A 25,560-nucleotide genomic window follows, 5' to 3' on the forward strand; every position below is an offset into this window, starting at 1 on the left:
GGACCTGGCCAGCACCCCTCCTTGGGCCCCCTCTTGTGGCCCTGAACCTGTGGGTTTAACTGAGGCCTCCACCCACTCTGGGCTCCCAGCTGGAACAAGTCTGACCATCTGATTGCAGGGCCCAGACCAAACTGGAACCCATCATGTAAAAGGACGCAGGTGACTCCCCAAGATGTGCCCTCCTGGCCTTTTCCAGACAAGCTGTATGCAGACCCACAGGAGCAAGCCACCGTCCCCCTCCCCGTCCGGAGGAAGCCAGGAGCCCCAGTGACAGTGAGGACAATACAGGGAATAAGGAACAGACCTGCTTAACACTAAACCTGACCCCGATTTCTGGGGCCTTCTGTCCTCCCTCCCCAAGTGCAGGCAGTCTCATCCCCTCCTTGTCCACCGTCGCCGCTCCAGCATGTAGGAGACCCTTCCCGCTGTAGGAGACCCTGTCCCTGATCACAGCTACTGAGGTCCCCTGGACAGGTTGGCACTCGCTGTATCCCCAGCCCAAGGCCTGGCTCAGCCAGTGACTTACAGAAGAATGGATGGCCCCGGCCCCCACAGAACCAGGGGGTAAAACCATTTTCCTCCATGAAAGGGAGAGAGAGAGGTAAAGAAACTGACCTTGATGGACATGTTAATCTAGGGCTACTCTCTGGGCTTTGGGAGTGAGAGGCCCTGGATTCAGATCCCTGACAAGCCCTTCCCTTGCACCAGGGCATGTTTGTAGTGTGTATGCCATGGTGGACCCTTTATTTTACGATGGAGAAAAAAGGGGTTGAGAATGGAGATGGTGGAGAGAGGAGGTCCCTGGTGCCTGAGTCCTCCCACCCCCCACTCCAGTTTTCAGATCCCACTTTAGGACACTGTAGACACACAGAGCTAACTCCTGTCCCAGAGCCCTGTATCCAAACTTTCTTGCACAGACTCCATCCCTGAGCCCCAGTCTCTGGAGAACTCAGTGCTTCCTGGAGAAATCTGGCCTGGGAAATTCCCATGGCCAATTGGTTTGTGGCCTGGGGTCTTGAGCCTCCCCCTAGGTGTGAAAGGTCCAGGACACAAATCCTGGGCAGTTCTTTTAGGGATGGAGGACTAGGCTCCTCAATTCCCAACCAGGACTCCACAAATCCAGACCTACAATGCTTGGACTCTCAAGGGCCTCGGTTTACTCATCTGTAAAGTGGGGATACCAGCAGGTCATGCCTCAAAAACTTATTTGTGATATTAAAACTTATTTTTTGAAAAAGCCCTTTCAACAGTGCCTCAAGACTATAACCTGAACTCCTCTCTGAGTTTCCAGCCTGCCTCCCCACCCCAGTCCCAGTCCTTCAGCTGGTCCCGTGGAAGCCAGGTTTTCTCTCCAAGGCCCCTCCCACCTCCCTGCCTCACACTCTCCTCACTGGCTTTGGGCAGGAAACGGAACAGTCTCTTGTTCCAAATGGGAAGATCCTGGCTCTGTGTCAATCCCTCCAAAGAAGCTGGATTCTGCAGGCCTGCTCCCGCTAGGAAGGATTCTAGTCTGAGTTCAGCAGAATCTTTCGAGGGAAGAAGGAATCAGTGGGTCAGACCTGGCTTTCCATCACCCTGTGGAAGGTGTCCCTGGTTCCCGTATCTCTGGAGCAGCCTCAAGCTGACTCACCCCCCTCCAATGGCTTCAGGGTGGTTCTGGGACCCAGGGACTCAGGGCACAGAGAAGGACTAGGACCCAGCTTGGTGCCTGGCAACATCAGGGGGTCTCGGGCTACATGTGACCTTTGGAGTCTGGGTTGAAGGCCATGAGTACAACTGAAAATGTTGTCCATATTCCGGTTTCGACGGTGGCATCACATTGATCTAAAACTCGGCTTTAACGTAAAGATTCAGTAAGCTGTAGCTGTGTGGTTTCCCGCCAGCTCAGTCAGTGGAGGAGACTCTTGATGTCAGGGCCGTGGGTTTGAGCCCCAGCGGGGTGGACTTTTGCTGGGTGGGTTTTTAAATCGCCAGTTGTGTGCCATGAAGGCATCTGGGTTCCCGGTCCCTACGGGCTGTTTTTCTGCTCCTTGTAGGTTGTTTTTCTGTTCTGGGTTTTCCACCTAGGTCTAAAAGCTCCCTGATGGGGCACAATGAGAGTTAAAATAAAAGCAGTTATAATAGTTACTAGTGGCCTGGTGCACGGATTTGTGCATTGGTGGGGTCCCTCGGTCTGACCTTCACCCTCTCACAATTCGGGATGCCACGGGGGATGTCAGGCTGCTGGTTGGTAGCTGCCATGGAGGCAGGAGAGGCTTGCGCCTCTGCAGCTGCACTCACCAGCCATGAGCCCAGCATCTGGTGCCCATCAGTCAGCTGAGCGGCGCTCCCACTGTAGGAGCACACTGACCACCAGAGGGCAGCTCCTGTGTTGAGTGTCTGCCCCCTGGTGGTCAGTGCACATCATAGCGACCAGTCAACTGGTCGTTTGGTCGTTTAGGCTTTTATATATATAGATAATAAAAGCAGATGCCTGCTCACCCCAGCTATGCTGGGTTTCAGCTCTTGAACTGGGATCTGCCTTCTGGACTCCCATTTCTGGAGGGCCAGGAGAGTAGCAGTCCCAGGCCAAGACAAGGATCAATGACGCCCTTTAAGGCCGACCTGAGGGCTTCCTCACTCCCTGTTGGCAGAGGCCCTGGGAAGGAGTCCCACGAGGGTTACCCTCCCCAGGGCTGTCCCCAACTAAAAGACAAGAAACTCTGAAAACTGGACTCCTCTGGGACTTGACCCTCTTCGAACACTAAGCGAGAATCATCCCTTGAACGAATGAGCCACCCAGGGAAACTCCTGTTGCTGCTAACCTCTCACTCAGCAACGCTGTCCAGACTCCAGTCCCCCTGGTCCCCATGGGGTCATGTTGGGGGAGAGTTTGATTCAGATGTCTGATCAAGTAGAGGGGCACAGGGATCCTAACGTTTAGTAGTCTGGGAATTCCAGTGTCTGTTTTGTCCCTGCCTCCGGCCCCTGCCCCCTGCCCCCTGCGAAACAGGGGACAGATGATTGGTCTGTGTGGCAGCAGCCTGGCTTGGGGCATGGCTTCCACTCCCTGACTCTTGTTTCCTCCACTGGGGAAGCCCATGGGGAGACCACCCACCTTGGTAGGAGGCATAAGAGGTTTTGGGACGTCCCAGAATTGTAGCAGCTCACCACAGAGCCAAATGTATAGGTGTGGTCCCTAACAGCTGAGCCACCTGATTGATTGTGTAAGTTTTCCCTTGTCAGCTGCCGGAGGAGAAAGAGAAAGTAAAAGAAGGGGGGCAGGGTGGCATGGTGGCTCCTTGATCTAAGGCAGGGATTCTCAACCCTTTCCATCTCCTGGCACACATAAACTGATGACTAAAATCCTGCTGCACATCACAACATATATATTTTTTGCTGATTTGACAAAAAAATAGGTATACAATAGTTTTGATTCATTCACACGGATGACTATTGTTTGGTTGGCTGTTTTTTGTTTTTGTTTTTGTTTTTTGTTTTTTACAATCTAAGGGGAAAGAAGGCAGTACCCCTGACTAGTCAGGTATCACATGGGTTTTTTTTTGTGTGTGTGTGTTTAAAATATTTTTATTGATTTGAAAGAGAGAAACGTAAATGATGAGAATCATTGATTGGCTGCCTCCTGAACGCCCCCTACTGGGGATGGAGACCGGAACCCGGGCACGTGCCCTGACCAGAATCCACCGGTGACCTCTGGTTCATAGGGTTAAGCTCAACCACTGAGCCACACCGGCTGGGCAGGTATCACGGGTGTTTTTTTAAATCTTTATTGTTGAATATAGTTTATAGTTGAAAGTATTACATATGTTCCCCTTTCCCCCCCATTGACCTCTTCTAACCCACTCCCACCCCCACGCCCACACCAGGCACACGGATTGAAAATCGCTGGTCTCGGGGGTCTGCTTCGCGCTTTGGGTGCCAGTGGCCCCGGGTTGAAGTCCAGAATGAGCCCCCTTTCCCTTTCTCTGTCTTCAGCGGGATATAGGGGAGACTTACTGGGCCGAGGCTCCTGCCGGCACAACCAGGTGGGCGCCTAGTAACGCAGAAGCATCCCTGGCGCTGGGGGTCCGCCTCCCAGCCAACCGCGGTCCGAGGCGGAGACTCCGGAGGCTGCTCACCGGGAGCGAGAGCGCCTCGCCGGTTGCTCGGGGAATAAGAGCGCCTAGCGTTCCAGACCAACGCCATCAAGTCCGGGGTAAAGCCTACCCACGCTCCGCTAAACTTGCGATTTAGTGGGGGGCTCGGGCTTCCGGCAGCGGAACTTCAGTGGCTCCTGCCCCGCCCGCCCCCTCCCAGGCTACCGGGCCTTCCTAGGCGAGAGCGCAAGGAAATTAGCCCCACCGATCGGAAGGGATGGGAGGGCGCGTGGGGCTCTGCGCTCTCTCGGGAAACCCGAGGGAGGACCCGCCTCCTCGCCCCGGGGAGCTGGGGAGCTGGGGAGGGCGCCGCGGACCCGCCCAGGTACCGCCACCCTCTCCCGGGGCCGGGCCAGGCAGGGCCCCTGCGGCCAGGACCTTTGCTGGCCGGTTGCTTTGGTCCGTAGAACAAAACGACTCTCCACGTCAGCCTCCCTCCCAGCCTCCCAGCCTCCGGGGCCGGACGCCCCAGGTCGGAAACTCATGTTCTTGGTTTTGATCTCGGGGTGGAGCGGCGAGCGGAGCCGGGGAGGAGCAGCGGCGGTGGCGGCTGCTTCACCCACTGGGTGTCACACCGTGGGGGTGCGGCGTTTTTCAAATCGGGGTCCCCAGGGATCAGGGCTCCAGGACCTCCACGCGCCGTCGCCCCAACCGACCGGGAACTCCTCGCGCGGGCTTTTGCCCCAGCGGGTCCCGCGCGCTCGCGGCAGGGAGGAGCGCCCGGCGGTACCGGAGGCGGCGCGGGGTTCCGGGGCGGGGGTCTGTGTCGCCCCAGCGCGGAGAGGAGGCGGCGCGGGGTTCCGGGGCGGGGGTCTGCGTCGCCCCAGCGCGGAGAGGAGGCGGCGCGGGGTTCCGGGGCGGGGGTCTGTGTCTCCCCAGCGCGGAGTTCCGGGGCGGGGGTCTGTGTCGCCCCAGCGCAGAGAGGAGGCGGCGCCGGCGGAGGGCGGGGCGCGCAGGGCTGCTCCCCGGTGTGGGCTTTGGGAACCCGGGGCTGCCTTCCGGGCGGTCTGAAATCGGGGCCTCCTGCCCTTGCACATCTACCGCCTCCGCGGATCCCGCCCGGCCGCCACCCCGGCCGCCAAGAGCCTCGGCGGTAGCTCGTTGGTGTCGGGGTGCGATCTCCGTGGGTGCGGGAGATCCCGACGAGCCCTCTGGGACTCTCCAGATGTGACCAGAGATCAGAGATCTAGGCGCGGCCTTGGGATCTCAGCACAGGGTCACGAAGCTTGGCTCCGTGGGAGAGAATTCATAAAAGGCTGACTAAGTGCATCGCACTACCGCTTTAAACAAATAAAATGAAACTTTCAAAGCGCCAAACCTTGTCTCCCGACAAGCTAGTGGCGTTGCGGGTCCGAGTTAGGTGTTCCCTCCTGTGTGCATCAGGCATCCGTGCTTCTCTAGCCGGACGCCGGACGCCTTTTCAACACCCAGCCTGGGGCTCCCCCTGCAGTCCGAGCCCCAGAGGCAGGGCCTCTCCAGGGGGACTGGGAGCTGGGAGAGGCCATGGGTACCGGCTACTAGCGTTACTAGCGTTCGCCGCTGGCATCCCCAGGCTGCCTCCCCAGCCGGTCACCCCTCACCTAGGGTGGCCTCCTGACGCTCCCCTTTTCCTCTGGGGAGGTCGGGAAGGATGCCTGGGGGTGGCCAGTTCTTACAAAACACTCCCTCACTGGGAAGGCATCTTTCTTCCCAGTACCTGGGGGTGAGAGGAAAGTGGAGCTGTGGGAGGTGAATTAGCTCCTTCAGCCTTTCCTGCTGGTCCAGCACTGGGCCCAGGGAAAGTCCTCCTGCAAGTGTCCGCCTGCTGGTGCCTTCAGCATGTGATGGCAAGGGGAGTGCCAAGGGGTGCCAAGAGCATCTGTCTCCAACGGGGTCTGGGGGCCGGTTACGCTGGAGCGGAGTGGGGTGGTGGAGAGGACATGTGGTTGGACAAATATTATTCCTTTTGTTTGGGATGGTGAGTTTGAGAGTGTGCCATGAACCAAGGATTATGAATTATCCAATTCTGTGTATGCAAGGGCCAATTGGAAAAAAAAACACAACCCTCAAGTAAAAGATTTAATTTAAACTGATCCATGACTAGTAAGTCCTTGAGCCCCTCCCTGGTAGAAATAAACAATTTTCTGTGTGAAATACACTTTTATTCCAGACCTCACAGAATTCCCCACACAAAAATAGTTTAGGAGAAAAATAGGCAACTCACAATAAAAAACAACAAGCAAAGAAGACACTATAAGCAACAACCAAAGAACAGGCAATGGAAATAAAATTGCAAAGATTTCAGATGCCAAGATGATAAGAAAGAATATAATACAACTATCCTTATTATGTATAAAACCATGAAAGACAATAATAAAAGAATATTTGAGGATAGAAACTAGGTAAAATAAAAAAAGAACTGTCTTCTAAAAATAAAAATACACAAAATTGAAACAAAAAATATATGTATGTAACTGTCAAAAAGTAAAGAGAAATAGTAAACTACAAATAAGTAAAAATAAATAATACAAAAATAAAGAAAAACTAAAATATCCCAATATGATTGCAAATTAAACGACACACATCTAAAATTTGTATGGTTTAAGAAAGAAATTGCAATGGGATTTAGAAAACACTTTGAAAATGATGATGAAAATATTACATACCCAAACCTGTAGGACATAGCTAAAGCAGTAGTTAGAGGGAAATTGATAGCCTTAAATGTGCATAATAAACACGAAATGTTGAAAACTAATGACAGGAAGTTAGAAAAAGAACAGCAAAAATAAATACACAAAAGTTAGAAGAAGGAAAAAATGATGAGATTAAATTAATGAAGTAGAAAACAGGTATATCATAGAGATTAATGACAAATCCTGAAGACAAATCTTGGGAAAAGCTAATGTTATTGATAAAACTGCAAAAACTGATTAAGGACTAATGAAACAAGACACGCTTAACCCAGGGATAAGAATGACTTTACAGTGTTGCAGTTAAGATACATCCCATATTCTAAACAAGTCTCTGAAACATATATATATATATATATATATATATATATATATATATATATATATATATATGTATATATGTATATTTGTATTTGTATTTTTAGAAAATATATTTTTATTAATTTCAGAAAGGAAGAGGAGAAAAAGATAGAAACATCAATGATGATCAGCAGCCTGCACATCCATACCTGGGATGGAGCCTGCAACCCCAGCATGTGCCCTGACCTCCTGGTTCATAGGTCAATGCTCAACCACTGAGCCACATCGGCTGGCCTTTGTTTTTGTTTTTTTAAAATATATTTTATTGATTTTTTACAGAGAGGAAGGGAGAAGGATAGAAAGTTAGAAACACCGATGAGAGAGAAACATCGATCAGCTGCCTCCTGCACACCCCCTACAGGGGATGTGCCCACAACCTAGGTACATGCCCTTGACTGGGATCGAACCCGGGACCCTTCATTGCTCCGGCTGATGCTCTATCCACTGAGCCAAACCGGTTAGGGCTGGCCTTTGTATTTTTGAAATATAAACTTATCCTAATGGAATAAAAATGTAAATGATCCTAAAACCAGTAATGAAAGTGGATCAATAGTCAAATATCCTCCACAGGAAATTCTTGACCCAGACGGTTCTAGTTAAGTGTACTACCGAACATTCAAAAAGAAAATTTTGATGGGAGGAAGGGTGGGGGGACTAGTGAAAATGGTGACAAGTGTAAGAAGTACAATTGGGCCCTAGCTGGTTTGGCTCAGTGGGTAAAGCGTTGGCCTGTGGACGGAAGGGTCCCAGGTTCGGTTCCAGGCAAGGGCACATGACCAGGTTGCAGGCTCAATCCCCATAGGGGGTGTGCAGGAGGCAGCCAATCAATGATTCTCTCTCATCATTGATGTTTCTATCTCTCTCTCCCTTTCCCTTCCTCTCTGAAATCAATAAAAATATTTTTTAAAAATAAAGACATTCTCTTTAAAAAAAAAAAAAAGAAGTACAATTGGTAGGTACAAAATAGTCATGGGGATGTAAAGTACAGCATAAGGAATATAGTCAATAATTCTATATAATAAAAGCATAGTATGCAAATGGTCCCCGTGACCAGAGTTCTTCCGGGAGTTTGACCAGGGGTCTGGCCTGCCAGGGGAAGGGAGGGAGAACCCGGCCAGCAGCCGGCAGCCACTAGTGCATGAATTTTGTGCACTGGGCCTCTAGTATTGTAATAACTATGTATGATGCCAGGAAAGAGGGGGTTCCTAGACTTACCAGGGGGATCATTTTTTAAATTACATGTCTAATATTTTCAAGTGTAATTGAAAATAAATAAATAAAACAAAAAAAAGACCAAATAATGGAAGATACCAAGAGAAAAAAGAAAAAATTTTGATCTCACATAAAACCTTACATAGACTAGGGTGTTTATCCCAGAAAAATGAAGACTTATAACTTATGTTCACACACAAAAAAACTGTACATGAATGTTTATAGCTATTATATCGTAACAGTAACAAAAAGGAAACAATCCAGATGTCTTTCAAGGACCAATAATTTCACTGTGGTTCATTTCACCCTAAGTTTTCACTTGTTATTTTGTTAAACTTTTATTTGTTTACCTCCTTCTCGTCTTCTGGCTGCTGGAGCTGCTCCTTCCTGTGCTAGAGGTAGGCTCCCCGGTGGTGGGCAAGGGGACCAGGCCGGGTTTCTCAGCTGGAGTCCACCAGGTGGTGAGGGAAGTCTTGGACTGGGAGCGCCCCTGTTGTAGCATTGGAAGCTTTAGCTGTTGACCTGCCCTTGGTGCCCAGGTCCAATTCATTATCTAACCTAGGTACCACCACCCCCAGGCTCTTGGAAAATTTTAGACACGATAACACATCCTGAGAGACTTTTGGCTAGGCCAGTTGGTAGAGCAGGAGACTGTTCATCTCAAGGTCATGGGTTCTAGCCTCACATTGGGCGGTTCTGTTTCTTGGTTTGGACCTAGGAGACCTGAGAAATTCAGCAGGTGCAGGCAGCATTTAGTGAGCATCCATAGGGGTGCGACCTTTCCAAGGCGTCTTAGTGACTGAGGCTCAAAAACACTCAACGCTGGGGACCTATTGCTGTATTGCACCACCACGTGCCCAGTGCCCTGGTCACTGAGAGGAGTGTCTGCGAAGCGACCCAAGGAAGGCATGGGGACGATGGGATCGCAGGCTCTGCCGCCCACCCTTCCCGGCCAGCGGTTCTCTGTTGTCAGAGCTGGAGCCACCATGTGGGGGGAGGAGGGTGTGCAGGGACTGCTCCTCATTTTGTGGGCAAGAGGAGCACTGGGCTCCCCCTACCTCCTACCCCCCCCCCCCGGGCTGAACCCTTCCCTGTGGGTGTGGAATCGGAGTCTCTGTGCCACTTTACAGGCGCTACCTGTCCCATCCCTAGAGAGTCATCCTATGCTGGAAGCCGGTCCATCCTTGCTGCTTGACACAGTCGCTGCAGGGAAGAAACATCTGCACAGCTTATGTTTCAAGGGACCTGGCGTATATGGCATACTGTTCTTAATATGTTTGCTCCCCTTCTTGGCGCTATGTGTTTTAACCAAGGTCACCTCTCCAAGAAAGGTTGTTTCCCCAGGGATTTTCCCCTGAAGTTAGGGAGAGAATAAAACCCCTTAATTAAGTGCCAGGCGAGTGGTTAATCACTTTAACTACGAACAATCACGCTTAAGCTACATAATCTTTACTCCCTGGATTGGAGATAACCTTTGGAATAGAAATTGATAGGATTAAAATCAACTGGTATAAATACAGATGTAACAAGACAATAAACACAGAACTTGGCTAGAGATCCTGGCTAGAGAACCTGGCTATGATGATCAAATGAACGCTGTCTCCGTGTCCTTCATTCTTCGCTGACTCCATCCACCCCTTTGGGAACCCCTGGACCTGCTGGGGCTGGACCCCAACAATCCTATATAATAAAAACCTAATATGCAAATTGACCGAACATCAGAACGACCAGTTGTTATGACACACACTGACCACCAGAGAGCAGATGCTCAATGCAGGATCTGCCCCCTGGTGGTCAATGCACATCCACAGGGAGAGTGCCACTCAGCCAGAAGCCGGGCTCATGGCTGGTGAGTGCAGCTGTGGTGGTGGGAGCCTCTCCCACCTCCACAGCAGTGGTAAGGTTGTCTGACTGCTGGGCCTAAGCCGTCAGACATCCCCCAAGAGGGTGCAGGCCAGGCTGAGGGACCGCCCCCCGACACCCTGAGTGCAAGAATTTCATGCACCGGGCCTCTAGTGCAGTGATGGCGAACCTATGACACACGTGTCAGAGGTGACACGCGAACTCATTTTTTTGATTGATTTTTGTTAAATGGCATTTAAATATATAAAATAAAAATCAAAAATATACATCTTTGTTTTACTATGGTTGCAAATATCAAAAAATTTCTATATGTGACACGGCACCAGAGTTAAGTTAGGGTTTTTCAAAATGCTGACAAGCCGAGCTCAAAAGGTTCACCATCACTGCTCTAGTGTAATTATAAAGAAGGTCCAGAACTTTGGGTAGCTTGTTGGTCTGGGTTAAGATTGTTGCGTAGGGTATGAGAAGTCCTGGGTTCAAATCTCAGATAAGTCCCCATTTTTATTTTATTTATTTATTTATTTTTAATATATTTTATTGATTTTTTACAGAGAGGAAGATAGAGAGATAGAGAGTTAGAAACATCGATGAGAGAGAGATGTCGATCAGCTGCTTCCTGCATACCTCCTACTGGGGATGACCGGAATCGAACCCAGAACCCTTCAGTCCGCAGGCCGACGCTCTATCCACTGAGCCAAACCGGTTAGGGCCCCCTTTTTATTTTTTAAAAAAATATTTCTATTGATTTCAGCAAGAAAGAGGGAAGTAGAGAGAGATAGACACATCAACGATGAGAGAGAATCATCAATTGGCTACCTCCTGCACACTCCCTACTGAGGATCGAGCTCGAACCTCTGGCATGTGCCCTGATGAGGAATCTCTGAAATCAATGAAAATATATATTTTTAAATATATGGGGAAGTCATTGGAGAGGAAGATGAAAAAGTTTCCTGAAGGAACTTATGGGCTTGGCTCAGCTCTCTGCCACCTTATAATGGAGCTTCCCAGTCATGTTTTAATAGTTAATTTTCCCCCAAACATTTAAAGTAGTTAAAAATATTTAAAAATTAAAGAGTCTATTACAACTCACAGGTCTAATTCCAATATTTTACTTATGTCCAAACCAGAATATTTTAAAATTTTACTTTCCTAGTGAAAAAGATTCCCTCCTTGACCAAACTCTAGTCAGGCTCCTCCCTTTTGTGGACCAGGCTCAACTCTGGCCTGAAAAACTTGAACAAACACCAATGTGGCACCTGACGGCTCAGGACCACATCTCCAGGACGACCCTGGCCCCCCTTACTTTTGCCTCAGAAAAAGTAAGGCTGCCAAACGAATTTGCTCTCTGTTCCGGGAATATTGAAGAGGGGGGTCCCTTTCCTTCTGTCCCTGCGAGAGGCTGGGAGGTTAACTTTCATAAGAGCAGACCCAGATGGGTTTCACAAGGACCAACCCCGTGATCCCACTTTTTTGTAAAATTCCACTTTCCTGGGTGCTTACGCCCCGGCCGCTCCCCCTCCCCACTTCCTCATTTTCATCACCTCTGCAGAAATTGGAATGGTGCCCGCCCCTTCCCCTGCTGTCAGGAGTTACTGAATAAAATCGGTTGTCACTGCTTTAATTAACCTCCGGTTGTGTTTTATTTTCACACCAGCTTTAGTGGAAGTAACTTAACCAAAATCTACTTCTTGGCCTATCTTGGTTTCAACGGAGGGAATTGCCATGTCTGACAATTTCTCTGGGCCAAACGAAGGTCTTCAATAATGAACTAACACCTTAAAATTTTGATATTTCGTTTAAAGACTTTTGCATTAATTTTGATTTTCATAAACCACTGCATTGAAATATTTGTTGATTACTAAGCTTTTGGGGCCCCCTTAAATTTCCCTCCCACTTTCTCCACGTGCGTCTCCCGCGCGCTGGGAGGACCTCCTTAGACGGTCCGCTAAGCTACCGGCAGCAAAGTAGGGACACTCTCACCTCTTCCCCGAAGCGCTGCGCGCACCCTCTACCGAACGGGACCAATCGGAGGCTGCGGCTCCTGGATCTTCCTTTAATTATCCAATAAAAGCGGACCGTCATCTCCTTTCCGCCTGCTCCTGCCCAATTACACAGGAGGTGGCGGGGCATCAGCTCAGAGCCATCTCCTTCCCTCTCCCTCTCCTCCCCCCTCTCCCTGTGTCTCCCTCCCCCCTCCCTCCCTCTCCCCCTTCCCCTCTCGGGGAGGTTCTGCTGTGCAGGAAGCGCCTGCGACTCTTACCTGAAGTAGCATAAAGAGGCACGCTGGGGTTGGTGCCCGCCAAACCTGGACAACTGGCGCGTCCTGTGAGTCTTCCACATTCCACCAGCTCCCTTCCTCTAGGCCTCCAATCCCAGCTGTCTCCCCTTCCTGGATAGGGAGATGTTAGGATTTCCAAGTCCTACTTCCACAGGCTGGGACTGCTGGGGGCCAGGGCTGACCTCGGACCTGATATCCTTTCAAAAGGCGAGGTGGGCTGTGAGCCAGCAGCGTGTAAAGGTACGTAGGGGGCTCGGAGTCAGGGGCAAGCCCTTGCTACTCAGTGTGATCTGAGGACCAGGCATTGCCTGGGTGACTGTTGCAAATGCATTATCTCAGGCTCCATCCCAGACTTCCTAAGCCAGGATCTTCTCTTTAACAACATCCCCAGGTGATTTCTCTGCACGTTAATGGTTGAAAATAGCTGCTTTAAGCTTCCCAAGATTTCTGGTCTAGGAGGCAATGCTGGTTTGTGTATTTGGTTCTGCAGACCTAAAGGCATGTGAAGGTTTGAGCTTCGTGAGTCAGATTCAGGATCTTTATGACATTGCAGGCACCACTTACCACTTAATCAAGATGATGTATAATGAATGCCATGTGGGATGATATAGGTAGAAAACCTCGGATGAGGATTGGTATCTGAGAACATTCAGAAACACTCGGGAAGGGAAATGAATGTACCTGAAGGGTGCTTAATCAACCTGAGTTTGCAAGACTGACAGAATGTCTATTAGGGATGAATGGGTCTATTCATCAACTTGGCATCCTACAAATGTAATTTATTTATTTGTTTATTTTATTACCAGAGGCCCAATGCACAAATTTGTGCACGGGTGGGGTTCTGCTGGTCTGCCCCAATCGGGCGGGCAGGCTGGGCTGGCCAGGGGGAGGAGACACGGGTGGTTGGCCGGCTGGCCCCACCCCCCGGTCAAACTCCCAGTCAAGGAAACAATTTGCATATTAGACTTTTATTATATAGGATTGTTGTTGATAGTATTAAAGATGCCCCTCCACAAACATTTCTAACCAAGAAACCCACTTTATAATAAAAGAGATGTAGCCAGTTGCTAAGATGGCCCTCAATGATCATAGTCTTGAGCAATCCCTTCTCACTTTGAATTGGGCTGACTTTGTGTCTTAATTCATTGAGGCTGCACTAACAAAATACCACAGACAACAGAAATTTATAAACAGCAGACATTTATATTCTATAGTTCTGGAGGCTGCCAAGTTTAAAATCAAGATGCTGGCACATTTGGTGTCTGGTGAGAGCTCACTTCTGGTTAATAGGTGGTTTTCCAGTGTAACCTCACAGGGCACAGGGGACAAGGGAGCTTTCGCAGGCCTCTTCTGCACTAGACCCATTGGTGAGGGCTCTGCCCTCATGACCTAGTCCCCTCTCAAAGGCCCCACCTCCTCATTCCATTACTTTTGGGGTTAGGATTTCAACATATGAATTTTGTGGGAATACAGTCAGTCCATAGTAGTGTCTAAGCAATAGGATGTTGTGGAAATGGTGGCGTGTGACTTCTGGAGCTCAGTTATAAAGGGTATGGTCTCCATCTTGCTCTCTTGAATCACTTGCTCTGGGGAAACCAGCTACCCTGCTGCAAGGACAGATCAAGTTTGCTCTATGGAGAAGCCCGGGTGAGGAACAGAGGCTTCCAATAGCCCTATGAACAAGCCATCTTGGGAGCCGGTCCTCCAGCAACAGTCAAGCATGCAGACGACTGAGGCCTTGCTGACAGCTCAAGTGCTCTCTCATGAGTAGCCGTGATCCAAAACCAGTCAGCTAAGCCATGACCAGATTCCTGACCCACAGACACTGTGAGATGCACGTTTACTGTTTTAGGTAGCTAAGTTTTGGGATAATTTGTTACTTGACAATAGAGTAACTATATAAGGAATAAGGCTGGGCCCATCGGCTCATTGGCATTTACTTGTACACTATCCCCAAGGAGCAGTTGACCCTGTGGAATAGAGAAATGATCTTTACAGACTCAGTTTTGGCACCAGTTGAGTTACCCTGTGAGGCTAGAGCAGCCGTGGGCAAACTACGGCCCGCGGGCCGGATTCGGCCCGTTTGAAATGAATAAAACTAAAAAAAAAAAAAAGACCGTACCCTTTTATGTAATGATGTTTACTTGAATTTACATTAGTTCACACAAACACTCCATCCATGCTTTTGTTCCGGCCCTCCGGTCCAGTTTAAGAACCCATTGTGGCCCTCGAGTCAAAAAGTTTGCCCACCCCTGGGCTAGAGGGTTGTTTTACAGGATACAGTATACGTTTCATACCAGTACATGCTGAACTTTCTCCCAACCTGGAATTTATGGGGCAAGGAAACAAGAGGTAGACATAATACCTAATGATCAGCTTGCAAAATTTTTCTTCTTATCCCAACAACAGTGGACTCGGAAGATACTTTTTTTCCCCTGGCCAATTTGGGCTCCATTTGCTACTGGATAAACTGACCAAAAAGGAAATTCTTTTTAAAAAAATATATATTTTGTTGATTTTTTACAGAGAGGAAGGGAGAGGGAGAGGGATAGAGTTAGAAACATCGATGCCCAAACTGGTTTGGCTCAGTGGATAGAGTGTTGGCCTGCGGACTCAGAGGTCCCAGGTTCGATTCCGGTCAAGGGCATGTACCTTGGTTGCAGGCACATCCCCAGCAGGGAGTGTGCAGGAGGCAGCTGATTGATGTTTCTAACTCTCTATCCCTCTCCCTTCCTCTCTGTAAAAAATCAATAAAATATATTTTAAAAAAATAGAAACATCGATGAGAGAGAAACATCAATTAGCTACCTCCTGCACACTCCCTACTGGAGATGTGCCTGCAACCAAGGTACATGCCCTTGTCCAGAATCGAACCTGGGACCCTTCAGTCCGCAGGCCAACACTAGTAAGTAGACTGTTGCCCTGGGAATCCATCTTGCTGCAATGGCTGCCACTACTAGAAAAAGTTTCTCTTGGTTTCCCCTTCTTCATGTCAAAGGCTAAATCAAGATATCTGATGGGTAGTCATATGCCCACATCTCAGCTGCAAGAGAGGCTGGGAGACAAGTTATTCAGGGTTTCTGTATATAGGAAGAAGTAGGCTTTTTACCCAATCATTTATAATACATAAATATATACATAACAAAGGAAGGGTGAAAATATGACTGGATGATATAGTCTTCATTTCCACAGGTAGCCATGAATCCTTAGTTGATAATAATAATTTTCCTTATCCACAATCTAACTCATGTTCCCATTGTCTTTAGCCAGCATCTCAGTTGTCCAAGGTTATTAAAATCTGATATAGTAACCTCAACTTTCATGTTTGAGAGATTTGGTGCCCTTTTGTTCTTACCCATATAAGATTATCCTGATCTTCCACTGGACATGGCAATTCTAGAATCCTCTCGAGGAGATCTTTCCATCCATAATCCTCTGTTACATTGTGTAGCAGCAAAACAATATTAGAATCTCCTTTTTGGCCCTAACCGGTTTGGCTCAGTGGATAGAGTGTTGGAGGAGAGAAACCAAGATGGCTGCATAGGTAAACACTGGAAATTGCTGCATCGCACAACCACTTCAAAAATACAACTAAAAGACAAAACGGACATCATCCAGAACCACAGGAAGGATGGCTGAGTGGAAATTCTACAATTAGAAGGAAAGAGAAAAGCACACTGAGACTCAGACGAGGTGCAGAGGTACAGAGACACACATGGAAAGGGCTGGCAACTGAGGACACAGTTGTCTTTTTCAATCGGGAGAGAGTCTCAAGCTCCCGACTGCTCTGAACTCCAGTTCCATGCGAGTCTCTGGGGACCCAGACTCATACGGGGAGAAACTGGACTGTCTGGCAGCAGGCAGAACTCGGAACTCGAGGGGGGCTTTCTCTCAGAGGTGCTTGCAGCGATTACCAGGACACTGAGACACGGGGCCTCTTAGGGTAGGACTGAGGAGCAGCCATAGCTGCTTGCTCCGCCCTGTTGACCCCCTGAGACCCCGCCCCACCAAAGCTCTGCGCAGAGGCTTTTGCATATGAAAGGCCTGGCCCTTTGCAATCTGAAAATTACCTAACAAACTGCAGCTGGGTCAGAGAGACCCAGAACTTCCAAGAGAAGGCCCAAGGCCCCGCAGCAGCTTGCATTGCTTCACAGCTGGGCTTCATTTGGGCACCTCCAAATCCCAAACAAAGAAGAGGAATCTGCAGATCTCTCCATAGCTCCTGCTGGGTAGCCTCAGGAAGAGGCTAAATTAGCACCTCCTTAGAGATCCAAGAGCCAGTGTACCCAGTGGTCAGAGTGGGACCATCCAGATTACAACTCCTCAGATCCATAAGGGACACACTCAGGGGGCAGACTCAGTGAGCACCAAAGCCCCACTGAAGCAAGTCTTGCCCCAGAAGGGTGTCTCTAGCACAGAAGTTCTCCCACGTAGACACAGTTGATTCTCACAGCCAGTTGGCATGGAGGTCAATTCCTCCCAGTGATACCAACTACAATCAAGGCTTAACTACAACAAGACTGTGCACACAGCCCACAAAGGGGTGCACCAAGAGTGTCCACCTCCGGTAATTGGGGAGGCTGAGCCACTGGGCCCTATAGGACACCTAGCACACAAAGCCACTCTATCAACACAGGGAAGCATAAAAAATGCGGACACAAAGAAACAGGTCACAAATGACAGAAATGGAGGAAAGCAAACTACTGGATATAGAGTTCAAAACCAAACTTATAATGTTTTTCAAGAATTTTCTAGAGCCCTAACCAGTTTGACTCAATGGACAGAGCGTTGGCCTGCGGACTCAAGGGTCCCAGGTTCGATTCCGGTCAAGGGGATGTACCTTGGTTGCAGGCATATACCCAGCAAGGAGTGTGCAGGAGGCAGCTGATCGATGTTTCTCTCTCATCGATGTTTCTAACTCTCTATCTCTCTCCTCTCCCTTCCTCTCTGAAAGAAATCAATAAAATATATTTTTAAAAAAAGAATTTTCTAGAAACCGCCAATAAATTTAGTGAGACCCTCAAGAAATCTAGTGAGACCCTCAAGGATATGAAAAAGGACCAACTAGAAATTAAGCATACGCTGACTGAAATGAAGAATATTATACAGAGATCCAATAGCAGACTAGAGGATCCCAAGAATCAAGTCAAAGATTTGAAATATGAAGTAGCAAAGAACACCCAACTGGAAAAACAAAAAGCAAAAAGAATCCAAAAATACGAAGATAGTGTAAGGAGCCTCTGGGACAACTTCAAGCGTACCAACATCTGAATTATAGGGGTGCCAGAAGAAGAGAGAGAGCAAGATATTGAAAACCTATTTGAAGAAATAATGACAGAAAACTTCCCCTACCTGGTGAAAGAAATAGACTTCCAAGTCCAGGAAGCACAGAGAACCCCAAACAAAAGGAATCCAAAGAGGACCACACCAAGACACATCATAATTAAAATGCCAAGAGCAAAAGACAAAGAGAGAATCTTAAAAGCAGCAAGAGAAAGTAAGTCAGTTACCTGTAAGGGAGTACCCATACGACTGTCAGCTGATTTCTCAACAGAAACTATGCAGGCCAGAAGGGAGTGGCAAGAAATATTGAAAGTGATGAATGCCAAGAACCTACAACCAAGATTACTTTATCCAGCAAAGCTATCATTCAGAATTGAAGGTCAGATAAAGAGCTTCACAGATAAGGAAAAGCTAAAGGAGTTCATTACCACCAAACCAGGATTATATGAAATGCTGAAAGGTATCCTTGAAGGAGGAGGAGGAGGAGGAGGAGGAGGAGGAGGAGAAGAAGAAGAAGAAGAAGAAGAAGAAGAAGAAGAAGAAGAAGAAGAAGAAGAAGAAGAAGAAGAAGAAGAAGAAGAAGAGGAAGAAGAAGAAGAAGAAGAAGAAGAAGAAGAAGAAGAAGAAGAAGAAGGAGAAGAAGGGGAAGGGGAAGGGGAAGGGGAAGGGGAAGGGGAAGGGGAAGGGGAAGGGGAAGGGGAAGGGGAAGGGGAAGAAGAAAATTATGAACAACAAATACACATCTATCAATAAGTGAATCTAAAAATCAAGTGAATAAATAATCTGATGAACAGAATAAACTGGTGATTATAATAGAATGAGGGGCATAGAAAGGGAGTGGACTGACTATTGTGGGGGAAAGGGGTGTGGGGGATGTGGGAAGAGACTGGACAAAAATCGTGCACCTATGGATGAGGACATTGTGGGGGGGGGGTGAGGGCGGAAGGTGGGGTGGGAACTGGGTGGAGGGGAGCTATGGGGGGAAAAAAGAGGAACAACTGTAATAATCTGAACAATAAAGATTTAATTTAAAAAAACTTAATGGAATTTTAAAATCTATAAACATAAGCCTAGATCCACAAGATGATTCAATGAGGTCTTGGAAATTTTCTCTGGGACCTGTCTCTACCTAGATTGCTTTATCTCCAAGTTCTGACTTAGGCCTTGATAATATACTTCATGATCATTGTTGAGTCCCCAGCGACCAATGTGTAGGTGGGACAGTTCTTTTTGCTTATCTCTAATGAGGTTCTCAGGTAATTTGGTATAACAGACATGGAAGCTACAGTAAATACTCATCTCTAATTTCCCCAAACATCCTTCCTGCACAGAGGGCTGAGGCCATGAACCTCTGTTCCGCATTTGCTCAGGAACTACCTGTATTTCCAAGACTTTCCAAACCTTATAATAAAGAGATGCATTGGCCAGTTCCTCAAAGTGAACACTTGATAGCAACAGCTTCTCCCAGGTAAGATCATAACAAGATCATAACAGTGGAGCTGTCAATATTTCTTTACTGATAAGTGAAGTTCTTTGAAGAACCTCCTTCCCGATCTAGGGAATAATAAGAGTCCTGAATCCGTCAGCTGATCTTGAGATAAACTCAGGAATAATTGGCTGTTTCTTTTATCTCTATGAGCTACTAAAAGAGACATATATAATGGTAGAGAAGGGCTCTGTATGTGCCTGTGTGTTGTTTTTATGTTATATTTGATATGATAGTTTCCTACTATATCTCATGTGGGCTTCTATTTCTGAATTTTGGCTAAAATCTTCAGGCTTAACCTATTGGTCTCAAAAGTATTGGGCAGTTGCATTATCTGTCTACCTCTTCATTCCTAGAGTAATCAGGTATGACTCTTAAACATGATGAGTACCTATCCACTCACTTCTATTCATACAACCATAGATAACTATGCTAAAAATCAACAGCAGAAGAAATACAAGAAGAGGCCATCTCAGCATTAAGAGATATTCCTACTAGTGAAATAAACCAAATGTTCTTTCTTGCAGCTGAACTGTATGTAGACTAACATCAAACATTCATTATCAGTTTTGTTTTTAAAAAAATATATTTTATTGATATTTTTACAGATAGGAAGGGAGAGGGATAGAGAGTCAGAAACGTCGATGAGAGAGAAACATGGATCAGCTACCCCCTGCACCCCCCCCCCCCGCCCACTGGGGATGCACCTGCAACCAAGGTACATGCCCCTGACCAGAATCGAACCCGGGACCCTTCAGTCCGCAGACCAACGCTCCATCCACTAAGCCAAACCGGCCAGGGCCATTATAAGTTTTTGACAGTAATTTTGACTCTCTTATTAATACCTGGTATTGAAATATTTTAAAAATTAATATTGTAAATGTTCTTAGATTAATATGGTAAATGTTCTCAACTGTACTCATTAGTGGACAGAATAAATAAAATACTGCATTATGGTACAATTTGTGTTATGGCCATTTGGAATTTGAGATGTCCATTGGACATCCAAATGGAACTACCAAAAAGGAAAGGTATATATAGACTTAGGATCAGGGAAGAGATGGAGTTGGAAATATTCATTTTGGAGACATCAGCATATAGATAGTATTTGGGAAGAACTGTTATCTTAACACTACTGAGTCTTCCTATCCATGATCATAGGATAGCTGTCCATTAATTTAGATATTTTTCATTGCTTTCAAGTTTTCCTTGTATAGATTTCATACATTTTTTTTTTATTTAGACCTAAACTTTTTTTGGGGGGTGGGGGGTGGGGGTGGGGGGGAGGTAGTGCTAATGGAAATAGTGTTGTATTTTATTTTTAAAGTACAATTTCTATTTATTCCGCCCCCTCACCCCCAGAAAACTTTTCAGTCCTTATGAACTTAGCTCCTTACATAGACTTTGGTGGAGGTCGTGGGGCAGCACCAGCAGGTCTAAATTGGGGTGGGGATGTTCCGTCCTTCCAGGTTTTACAAGAATGATTCCTGGCTGCCTTGCTGTGACTGGCACAGCGCACACAGTGATGTAGTTTCACATTCAGCTTGGGAAGCACATAGGCATCAAAGACACTTGCTTCAGAAATGTCTCTAACGGCTGCGGCCTCCACTATATTTTGAATGACAAACTTCTTAGGGGCCTTGCCCTTGGGCACACATTGGGTGCAGTTGGTGCAACGAATAGGCTCTACTTGGCCATGGCCTTTTTTGGCATGACCGTTATTCCCTCTTTTCTTGGTACTCCTTCTACTCCTCCATTGACCCAGCTCTCAAATCCCAAAAATAGTGTTGTATTTTTAAATTTCAAACTCCAATTGCTTACTGCTATATACCCAGAAGTAGAATTGCTGGATCGTATGACAGCAGTTGACTTTTGTAGATTGGTCTTGTATCCTGATAGTTTTCTATATTGTTTGAGTTCCAGGAGTCTTGTTTTTGTTTTTGTTTTTTTATTCTTTGAGGTTTTCCACATAGACAATCATCTTGCCTGCAAACAAAGACATTTTCATTTCTTCCTTCTCAAATCTGTATACCTTTTATTTCCTTTACTTGTCCTATTGCATTGGCTAGAAATTTTGGTGTGTTGTTGAATAGGAGTGGTGAGAGAGGATATTTTATTTCTTATTCCTGGTCTTAGGGGGAAAGAATCTATTTTCTGACCATTATGATGTTGCTGTATGTTTTTGTGTACCATATGTTCTTTATCAAGTTGAAGAAGTTCCCCTCAATTCCTAGTTTGATGATTTTTGTTTTGTTTTGTTTTAAATCATGAATGGGTGTTGGATTTTGCCAAATGATTTTTCCATATCTGATATGATTATATAATTTTCTTATTTAGCCTGTTGATGTGATGGATTACATTAACCGATTTTCAAATGTCAAACCAATCTTGCATACCTGGAATAAATTTCATTTGGTCCTGCTGTATAATTATTTTTATACACTGTAGGATTCAGTTTGCTGATATTTTGCGGATTTTGGCATATATGTCTATGAGAGATATTAGTCTGTAGTTTTCTTTTTTTGTAACGGCTTTGTTTGGGTTTGGTATTAGGGTAATGCTGGTCTCGTAGAATGAGTTAGGAAGTATTCCTTTTGTTTCTATTTTTGGTAGAGATTGTAGAGAATTGGCATAATCTCTTCCTTAAATGTTTTTGTAGAATTCAGCAGTGAAACTATCTGGGCCCAGTTCTTTCTGTTTTGGAAGGTTACTAATTATTCATACTGTGTAATATAGGCCTATTCTGATTATTTTTCTTTGAATTTTGGTAGATTGCTTTTCAAGGAATTGGTCCATTTCATCTCAGTTATCAAATTTATGGGCATAGAATTGTTCATAATATTCTTCTATTATCCTCTTAATGTCCATAGGATTTATAGTGATGGCTCCTTTTTCATTTCATTTTCATAGCAGTAATTTGTGCCTTCTCTCTTTTGTTGTTAGTCTGGCTAGGGGTTTATCACTTGTATGGATCTTTCCAAAGAACCAGCTTTTGATTTTGGTTTTCTCTATTGATTGTTTTAAATTTCGTTGACTTCTACTCTTTTGTTGTCGTTAATCCTCACCTGAGGATATTTTTCCACCGATTTTTAGAGAGAGAATGGAAGGGAGAGGGAGAGTCGGAGAGAAACATCAATGTGAGAGAGACACGTTGATTGGTTGCCCCCTGCAGGCACCCTAACCAGGACTGGGGAACCTGCAACCAAGGTATGTGCCCTTGACAGGAATCGAACTTGGGGCTAACGCTCTATTCACTGAGACAAACTGGCTAGGGCCCTACTCTAATTTTTATTATGTCTTTTGTTTACCTTGGATTTAATTTCCTCTTCTTTTGTAGATCTTAAAGTAGAAACTTAGATTATTGATTTTAGATCTTTTTTTCTAATATATGCATCTAAATGCTGCATTTCCCTCTAAGCATTGCTTTCACTGCATCCCAAATTTTGACAATTTGCATTTGCATTTATTCTAAAATTTCTCTTGAGACTTATTTGACCCATTTGTTATTTAGAAATGTGTTGTTAAATCTCCAAATATTTTGAGATTTTTGGCTATCACTCTTATTTTTCATTTCATTGTGATGAGAGCATACATTGTATGACTTTTATATTTGCTAAGGTGTTTCATGTACAGATATAGTCTATCTTGGTGATGTTTCATGTGAACTTGAGAAGAGTGGGTATTCCTCTGTTGTTGGGTGAAATGTCCTGTAAATGTTCAGTGGTGTTGGAGTTGAATGTGAAACTGGAGTGGGCTCAAGTGAGAATGGAGAGAAAAAGACCCAATGAAAAGCATTGTTTTCATTAGCTTTATAATATTCAGCCATATTTGTTTAACCATTTTGGTTGTTTCTAATTTTTTTACTATTATAATGTGATATTTCCCCTTGCACATAGGAGATAAATTGTTGGGTCAAGGAATAATTTAAAAAAATATTTTTTATTGATTTCAGAGAGGTAGGGAGTGGGAGAGACAGATAGAAACATCAATGATGCGAGAGAATCATGGATCAGCTGCTTCCTGTGTGCCCCACACTGAGGTCTAGCCCACAACCTGGACATGTGCCCTGACTAGGAATCAAACCATGACCTCCTGGTTCATAGGTCGACGCTCAACCATTGAGCCATGCTGGCTGAGCCAAGGAGTAATTTTTTAAAACATTCTTGTTACAGTGAATGGGTGCCACTATCATTCCTCTTTTGCCAAGCCAAACATTCATACACACACACACACAAACCATGCTTATTTAATATACTTAAAATGATGACATCTTATTCTTTCAATTTATAACAATTAGATTACTAGTAGGGCTGAACATTCTTTCATATATCTTTTAGCAATTCATGTTTATCTAAAAATTCTCTGCTCGTGTCTTGCTATTGGAACAATCCCCTCACTACCTCCCTTTTCCCCCTATCTCATCCTTCTGGTCTCAGTTTATTTATTTACTTAAAAAAATCTTTATTATTGAGACTATTACAGATGTCTTCCTCCCCCTCCCCCAATTACCCTCCTCCACCCACTTCCCACCCTGTCTCAGGCCTACTGTCTGTATCCATAGGTAAGATCTTTAGTTAACCTCTTCCCGCTCCTCCTCTCCCTTCCCTCTGAGATTCATCAGTCTGTTCCATGCTTCCATGCCTGATTCTATTTTATTCACTAGTTTATTTTGTTCATTAGGATTTCTTGTTCAGTTATTTTGATTTTTAGATTCAATTGTTTTTTGTTGTTGTTGTTTTTTATATATTTTACTGATTTTTCACAGAGAAGAAGGGAGAGGGATAGAGAGCCAGAAACATCGACGAGAGATCAGCTGCCTCCTGCACGCCCCCCAGTTGGGACGTGCCCGCAACCAAGATATATGACCCTGACCAGAATCGAACCTGGGACCCCTGAGTCCGCAGGCCAACGCTCTATCCACTGAGCCAAACCGGTCTGGCTAGATTCAATTGTTGATTGATATGTATTAGTTGCCATTTTATTGTTCACATTTTTTTCTCTCTTCTCCTTCCCTCCACTTCCTCCTCCTCCTCCTCTTCTTCCTCTTCCTCTTTTTAAAGAATACCCTTCAATATTTCATGTAATACTGGTTTGGTGGTGAACTCCTTTAGCTTTTTCTTGTTTGTGAAGCACTTTATCTGACACTCAATTCTAAATGAGAGCTTTGCTGGGTAGAGTAATCTTGGTTGTAGGTCCTTACTATTATTCACTTTGAATATTTCTTGCCACTCTCTTTTGGCTTGCAAAGTTTCTGTTGAGAAATCAGCTGACAGTTGTATGGGCACTCCACTGTAGGAAACTAACTCCTTTTTCTTGCTGCTTTTAAGATTCTCTCTTGCCCTAACTGGTTTGGCTCAGTGGATACAGCGTTGGCCTGCGGACTCAAGGGTCCCAGGTTCGATTCCGGTCAAGGGCATATACCTTGGTTGCGGGCACATCCCCAGTGGGGAGTGTGCAAGAGGCAGCTGATCAATGTTTCTCTCTCATCAATGTTTCTAACTCTCTATCCCTCTCCCTTCCTCTCTGTAAAAAATCAATAAGAAAAAAAAAAAAAAGATTCTCTCTTTGTCTTTAGCCCTTGGCATTTTAATTATGTTGTGTCTTGGTGTGGGCCTCTTTGGGTTCTGCTTGTTTGGGACTCTATGTGCTTCCTAAACTTCTAAATCTATTTCTTTCACCAGGTAGGGGAAGTTTTCTGTCATGATTTCTTCAAACAGGTTTTCAATATCTTGCACTCTCTCTTTTCCTTCTGGCACTCCCATAATGCTAATGTTGATATGCTTTAAGTTGTCCAGAGGCTCCTTACACTATCTTCATATTTTTGGATTCTTTCTTCTTTTTTGCTCTTCTGATTGGGTGCTTTCTGCTCCCTCATATACAGATCGTTGATTTGATTCTTGGAATCCTCTACTCTACTGTTGAACCCCTGAAAACTGTTCTTATTTCAGTTAGTGTGTGCTTAATTTTGGACTGGTTCTTTTTCATGTCTTTGACATTCTCACTAAGAGCCTTGAAAGTCTCATGAAGATCCTTGAGTAACCTTATAACTATGGTTTTGAATTCTGTATCCAGTAGTTTGCTTGCTTCCATTTCTTTCATTTGTTACATGTTTCTTTGTCTCCGCATTTTGGCTGCTTCCCTGTGTTTGTTTCTATGTATTAGGTAGAGCTTTATGTCTCCTGGGATTGGGAGAGTGGCCTTGTGTAGTAGGTGTCCTGTAGGGCCCAGTGGCTCAGCCTCCCCAGTCATCTGAGCTGGGCACTCTAGGTGCAC

General features: G+C 45.9%; 1 protein-coding gene and 1 pseudogene across 1 annotated transcript; one reads left to right on the plus strand and one right to left on the minus strand.

The window, feature by feature from the left end:
* Positions 1-19,216: 19,216 nt before the first annotated feature.
* On the plus strand, positions 19,217-19,834 carry LOC132232578 (phosphatidylinositol N-acetylglucosaminyltransferase subunit P-like; annotated as a pseudogene).
* Positions 19,835-20,680: 846 nt separating this feature from the next.
* Positions 20,681-21,699, minus strand: LOC132232579 (small ribosomal subunit protein eS26-like). The gene is made up of 2 exons (XM_059691950.1): positions 21,684-21,699; positions 20,681-21,054 (listed from the first exon to the last, which is right to left on the minus strand). The coding sequence occupies exons 1-2, from the start codon at positions 21,697-21,699 to the stop codon at positions 20,681-20,683; spliced, it is 390 nt and encodes a 129-aa protein (XP_059547933.1).
* Between the last annotated feature and the right edge of the window lie 3,861 nt (positions 21,700-25,560).

Source organism: Myotis daubentonii, chromosome 4 (assembly GCF_963259705.1).
Source record: "Myotis daubentonii chromosome 4, mMyoDau2.1, whole genome shotgun sequence".
Classification (NCBI taxonomy): Eukaryota; Metazoa; Chordata; class Mammalia; order Chiroptera; family Vespertilionidae; genus Myotis; species Myotis daubentonii.